Source organism: Camellia sinensis, chromosome 12 (assembly GCF_055761805.1).
Source record: "Camellia sinensis isolate YWXY chromosome 12, ASM5576180v1, whole genome shotgun sequence".
Lineage (NCBI taxonomy): Eukaryota > Viridiplantae > Streptophyta > Magnoliopsida > Ericales > Theaceae > Camellia > Camellia sinensis.
Genome location: NC_138972.1, coordinates 125784423 through 125791695, shown reverse-complemented (window position 1 = coordinate 125791695; position 7273 = coordinate 125784423). Strand labels below are relative to the sequence as shown.

The 7273-nt window shown below is 37.9% G+C and overlaps 1 protein-coding gene across 1 annotated transcript; it reads right to left on the bottom strand.

Annotated features, from left to right (window-relative positions):
- Positions 1–3764: 3764 nt before the first annotated feature.
- On the bottom strand, positions 3765–6913 carry LOC145803858 (uncharacterized). The gene is made up of 5 exons (XM_082897236.1): positions 6753–6913; positions 5665–5867; positions 4212–4408; positions 3977–4094; positions 3765–3886 (listed from the first exon to the last, which is right to left on the bottom strand). The coding sequence occupies exons 1-5, from the start codon at positions 6911–6913 to the stop codon at positions 3765–3767; spliced, it is 801 nt and encodes a 266-aa protein (XP_082753362.1).
- Positions 6914–7273: the final 360 nt, after the last annotated feature.

Below are 7273 nucleotides of genomic sequence, written 5' to 3'. Positions count from 1 at the left end.
ATGAAGGCTGTTCTGCCGATCGAAATTGAAGTGCACTCTCTACGAGTTATGGCTGAGTGTTAGATAGCAAAGGCAAATTGGCAACAAAGTAGCTATGAGGAATTGATGTTGTTTAATGAAAGAAGACTAAGGGCATTGTATCATGTCTAGGGTTACCAACGCGCTAAGGCTTTTAACAAGAAAGTTAAGTCCAGGAATCTTCAAAAAGGTGACATGGATATTCATGACCCTAGGGGCAAGTTCAAACCCAATTGGACTGGTCCTTACATCATCAAGTCAAGCTGGTCAAGTGGGGCGATTATTCTTATGGAGTTGGATGGCCTGGAGTTTTCATAGCCGATCAATATTGTCATGACCCGAACCCACCGCTATGGGTTAAGGTCATAACCGACCAGTAATCAAGGGATTACCTACGACCTTAAACTTGATTAAGCATATTTTCAATAGAACGAGGGGCCAAGACGGAAGCAGACTTAAAATTTTTTGTCCAATGAGATGTGCTTATATGGTAAAGTAAAACATTTCATAAGTAGTCCATAATAACTCACACATATAAACAAAATTAACATCTTGTACATCCAGGAACTTCAAACAGGTAGTCAGTCAAGCAAAAGTTAATGTACATAGGTGATCCAACGTATTCATCAAGATAACAAAAAAAAGTAAACAAAAGTACAAAAACAAAGTCTCGTGCGTGAGACATTCGAGCTGACTCCACAAAACTGACTTTCTCTCTTTTTCTTCACTGAGGCTGGGTTTGAACATCTTTTTGCTCACCTACATGAATATAAATGAGAGTGAACGAAAGCCCAGTGAATAATATCAAAATAAAGAAGTTACATGAATGAAATTCATAACAGACATATCAAACGGCCTTAGGCCCATTTATGTTTCTATCCAATACATCAAATGGCCTCAGGCCCAACATATCAAACAGCCTTAGGCCTAATTTATTCTTATTAGACAGCCTCAGGCCCAATTCATTCATGTCAAACGGCCTTTGGCCCAATTCATTCATGTCAAATGGTCTTTAGCCCAATCATTCATGTCAGACGGCCTTTGGCCCAATCATTTATGTCAGACGGCTTTTTGTCCAATCATTTATGTCAGACGGCCTTTGGCCCTATCATTCATGTCAAACGGCTTTGGCCCAATCATTTATGTCAAACGGCCTTTGGCCCAATCATTTATGTCAAACGGCCTTTGGCTCAATCATTTATGTTTGTGCGCATTTCATACTTGAGGTCATAAGCATATCATAACCATAATCATATTCCAACAACCTTATTCATTCATTCATTGGCATAACGAATATTCGATTTAGATTAACAAATCCGTAGGACTCGTACAGGAGTAAGCATTTGGAATGTAGCATATTTCAACACATTCTTACTAAGATATTACTCACAGTGTTCTGCCAATGGATTTGCCCTTGCGCTTGACCATACACATTTCATAACACATTGGGTCATAAGCAATTCAATCCGTTCTTAATTTATTTATTTCTCTTAGGCCTCTTTCTTATCCTTTTAGTTCATTTGCAATGCTTAATGCATGCCCAAGAGTGCTTAGAAATGAAAGAGAACGGAAAAAAAAAACAAAATGCAACTTTTCAAAATTTCTAAAACAGGGCTCTCCGATCGAGCGTAGATGTTCTCGCTCGAGCGGACCCTTTTGGTCTGCAAAAGTACCGGTTGCCTTATTTTTGCGCTCGAGCGTGACTTTGGTCACTCGAGCCAAGAATCAAAACATGTGACTGGGCGCTCGAGCGCAATTATTCTCTCTCGAGCCGATACCAATGTTTGCAAAACTTCTGGGAGCTCGACTTTCACACTCGAGCGACACTTTCCTCGCTCAAGCGAACAGGTAGAATTCTGGGTTTTTCAGAATTTTGTTTAAGCTTCAAAACACAACCCCAAAGGCTCCAAAGTTTGCAAATCAATGCCAAATCATAGAAAAACATTGTGTATCATAAGAACTTGGATAATTTGAGACCAATTGTCCAAAATCATGGTCCATTTCCAAAATCATTTCAAATTCTCCTTATCAATTTCAAAACTCATGCATTTAAACTTCATACAAACTTCATATCTTCATGAATCATGCATGCATGTTAATTTTTGACTCCAAACTCCAATTCCATTTCAAATGGAACAAATGATGTTTATAATCATGAGACTCATGAAAATTATGTACGCATGTACGATTTGATGCCATATTCTTCATGTTCCAACCATCATCTTCTAAATACAACCATGAGTCCTTAGAATTGAGTTTCATACCATGATAATTCTTACATGCATGTGTATATTGACTTTAAATTCATCATATATAACTTACATCTTGTTCTTGATTACTAATTCTCTTTGAATTCATATAATTACAAATTCAAACTCATGAATTAAGGGTTGGTTATCCACCTAGAAGCTCCAATCCTTCCAAATTCCCAAGCTTTGAACCAAAATCCACAATTTGAGCCCTCTTCTCTCTCTAGAACCGTCCCTTTCTCTCTCTAGAGTGTATTCTTAGCCAAGATGGAAGATATGAGCTCAAAGGAATAAACTTAAGTGCATATTGGCCTATATATAGGCTTGCCTAATTAAATTGATTAAGGCTAAGTAATTATGCTTTAATTCAATCATATTGATTCTAATTATTTTTAACCGAATCAATTTTTAATTAAATTTCACCATAGGCTCTAAAAATCATGCTAAATGCAAAAACACAGTCAGTTTCAATTTTTGTCGCCTCTACGACTTTTAATTAAATTTTGATAGCAGATATTCAAACAGATTTTCCTACGGTGAACAAATAGATTTTCAAAAACACATATAATCATATAAATGGCACTCAAAATCACATCAAGCACATAATCACAATTGAAAATAAGATTAATTAACGTAACACAAGATAGGGTGATCACAATCTTCCCCCCTTTAGGAAGTTTGGTCCTTTAAACTTATTTTATCTCCATTCGGAAACAAATGTGGATAGCGTAGTCACATCTCATCCTCTTTTTCCCATGTAGCATCCTTCCCATAGTGTTCTTTCCATTCTACCTTCACCATTGGAATGGAATTGTTTCTCAACTGTTTCACTTGTCGATCAATGATTCGTTCTAGCCATTCTTCGTATTCCATATTTTCATCAAGAGCTATCCGATGGTAATCAATCACATGAAACGGATCTCAAAGATAACCTCTCAACATCGATACATGGAACAGATTGTGCATTTGTTCGAATCCCGGTGGCAAAGCAACCCTATAAGCAACTGGGCCAAGCCTTTCCAAAATTTGAAACGACTCAATGTAACAGGGTGACAATTTTTCCTCTTTATTAAATCTCAACTGGCCTTTCATTGGAATCACACGAATAAATACATGGTCGCCAACCTCATACTTAAGAGGTTTTCTTTGAACATCCGCATAATTCTTTTGCTGGCTTTGTGCTGTCTTGAGCCTTTGTTGGATGATTTTAATCTCCTCTGAAGTGTCTTGCACAATTTTGGGCCCAAGTAAAGCTCTATCTTCGACTTCTGTCCAATAAATTGGCGATCTGCACTTTCTGCCATATAAAGCTTCGTATGGTGCCATACTGGTGCTGGAGTGGAAGTTGTTATTGTACGCAAATTCTGCTAGTGGCAAATAGTCCTCCTAACTCCCTTGAAAATCTAAAGCGCACATTCTGAGCATGTCTTCCAAGGTCTGTATCGTTTGTTCTGATTGCCTGTCTGTTTGTGAATGGAACGCGGTACTAAACCTCAATTATGTTCCCATAGCTCTTTGCAAGCTCCTCCATAATCTAGATATGAATTTCGGATCTCTATCCAAGAGAATAGGCACCGGAACTCCATGCAAACGAACAATCTCATCAACATATATAGTGGCTAATTGATAAGCATCAAATGTAGTTCTAACAGGCATAAAATGCGCAGATTTAGTCAATCTATCAACTATAGCCCAAATAGAATCCATACCTCTAGGAGTTCGAGGTAGAGCAACAATAAAATCTATGGTCATATGCTCCCACTTCCATTCTAGAATAGGGAGAGGTTGAAGTAGATCGCTTGGTTTTTGATGTTCAGCTTTAACTTGCTAACATTGAAGGCACTTGGACACATATTCTGCAATTTCTTTCTTCATTTTAGGCCACCAATAGCTTTGCTTCAAGTCCCGATACATTTTATTGTTACCCGGATGCATAGCAAATACCGATTTGTGAGCTTCATCAAGAATTCTTTTCTTTAGTTCCGGAATGTTTGGAACACACATTCGGTTTTGAAATCTTAACACTTCACCGTCAATGCTGAATTCTGATTTCGAATTTGCCTCAAATTCATCAATTATTTTCTTGAGGAACTCATCCTCTTTTTGCCTTTGCTTAACTTCATTAACTATTGCTGGTTCAACTGAAATGGAGCTACCAACCCAGCTTATTTGTGTAACACAACTTTAATTTCAGTTCTCTCAAAATCTAGTAAGATTTCCTTCTATTAAATAAGTAAGCAAGCTAAACTCCCCATTGATTTTCTGCTCAAGGCATCAACAACTGTATTGGCTTTCCCGTGGTGATATTGAATTTGAAGATCATAATCTTTTATTAGTTCAAGCCATCTTCTTTGCCGCATATTCAACTTTTTCTGAGTGAAGAAGTACTTTAAACTTTTGTGATCCGTGTAGACTTCGCATTTTGCCGCATGCAAGTAATGCCGCCAGATTTTCAAAGCAAATACTACTGCGGCCAATTCCAGGTCATGTGTCGGGTAGTTCTTCTCATGTGGCCTTAACTGTCGAGAGGCGTAAGCAATCACCCTTTCATTCTGCATTAATACACAACCTAAACCTTTATAAGAAGCATCACTATATATCTCAAACTTTTCCATACCTAAGGGCAATGTCAAGACTGGTGCAGTGGTTAGTCTCATCTTCAATTCTTGAAAAACAGACTCCCTTTCATCAGTCCACTCAAATGGTTGTCCTTTGCGTGTGAGTTGAGTAAGTGGTTCATCTATTTTCGAAAAATCTTTCACAAACCTTCTGTAGTACCCAGCTAAGCCCATGAAACTGTGAACCTCTATTACATTTGTTGGTGTAGGCCAACTTACAATTGCCTCAATCTTTTGTGGGTCTACCAAAATCCTATCTCTGTTAATGATATGCCCTAAGAAGATAACTTCATCCAACCAAAACTCACATTTCTTTAATTTAGCAAATAATTTCTTCTCCCTAAGTGTTTGCAAGACGATCCTCAAATGTTGTTCATGTTCAAGTCTACTCTTTGAATATATTAGAATATCATCAATGAAAACTACAACAAATTCATCGAGGTAAGGCTTAAAAATTCGGTTCATAAGATCCATAAATGCTACAAGGGCATTAATCACTCCAAATGGCATAACAAGGAATTCATAATGACCATATCTCGTTCTAAATGCAGTTTTCTCAACATCCTCTGCCTTTACCTTTAACTAGTGGTACTTGGATCTCAAATCAATTTTAGAAAATACTTGTGAGCCCTGTAACTGATCAAACAAGTCGTCAATACGGGGTAAAGGATATTTATTCTTTATCGTTACCTTGTTTAATTCATGGTAGTCAATACACAGGCCCAAGGTTCCATCTTTCTTTTTCACAAATAATATCGGTGCACCCCATGGTGAAGTACTTGGTCGAACAAATCCTTTATCAAGTAAGTCTTGCAATTGTTCTTTCAGTTCTTTCATTTCAACAGTAACCATTTTGTAGAGGGTTTTTGAGATAGGCTGAGTGCCTGGCACAATATCAATAGTAAACTCTATCTCCTTGTCAACCAATTCTCCTGGCAATTCATCTGGGAATACATCTAGAAACTCACTAACAATAGGGATACTGTTTAATTCAACATTCGCAGATTGTTCAGACAACACACATCATAAGTAGCCTTGGCACCCTTTCTTGATTAATTTACATGCTTTCATTACAGATATCAAATAAGGTGGAGGCACTGCCCCGTTACCCACAAACACAATTTCTTCCTGTCCCGATGGTCTAAATATAACTCGTTTCGATATACAATCGATGGTGGCACAATATTTAGATAGCTAGTCCATGCCCAGGATTACATCAAAATGTCTAAAGTCCAAGTGTAATAGATCTACATACAAAGTAGCATTCCCAATACGCATATCACAAAATCGGCATACAGATGTACACAACACAGATTCCCCGGATTGAGCAAATACATGTAACAAATATGGTAACGATTCTATAGGTCTACTCAATCTAGATGCAAATGCATAAATTACAAAGGAGTGTGTTGATCCGGAGTCAATTAACACAAAAGCATCTTGATTACATATAGAGATAGTACATGAGACAACGGCTTCTGTGTTCCACGTATCGCCCGGAACAAGCGCAAAGACTCTTCCCTACCTCACGGTGTCTCCGGTGGTAGTAGGTCTCGTAGTGTTTCCCGATTTTGGGATCGATGCAGTTAAGCTAGCAGCTAATTTCCCACTGTTCTAATTACAATCTCTGGCCATGTGCCTTGTTTTACCACACTTAAAACAGGCTCCTGATACACGATAGCAAACCCCACAATGCCTTTTACCACATTGGTTGCACATTGGGGACGTATCTCTGGAAGAGTTTGAAGTACTCGAGGTGCCCATGTTTTGATTTTTTGAAAAGAATCCTTGTCTTTTACTTTTCTAGTTAGTTGATGATTTGGCCTACCTAGCTATGTTAGCTTCTGATATTATCGCTCGGTCTAACACTTTGATATAGGTTTCCAGCTTGAGTACATTGACCTTCTCTAAGATATCATCTCGAAGCCCTCTTTCAAAATGACTCGCTTTCTTGTAGTCGGTATCAACCATATGTGGTGCAAATCTGGCCACTTCAGTAAACTTGGCCTCATACTCAGCTACGGTCATGCTTTTTTGCTTAAGTCCCATGAGCTCTAACACTTTCCTGCAACAGACACATTGTGGAAAGTATTTGTCGTAGAAAATTTCCAAGAAAAATTAAAATTTTTTGTCTAATGAGCTGTGCTTATATGGTAAAGTAAAATATTTCATAAGCAATCCATAATAACTCACACATATAGACAAAATTAACATCTTGTACATCTAGGAACTTCAAACAGGTAGTTAGTCAAGCAAAAGTTAATGTACATCGGTGATCCAACGTGTACAAAAGGGAGTAAACAAAAGTACAAAAACAAAGTCTCGTGCGTGAGACATTCGAGCTGACTCCACAAAACTGACTTCCTCTCTTTTTCTTTATTGAGGCTG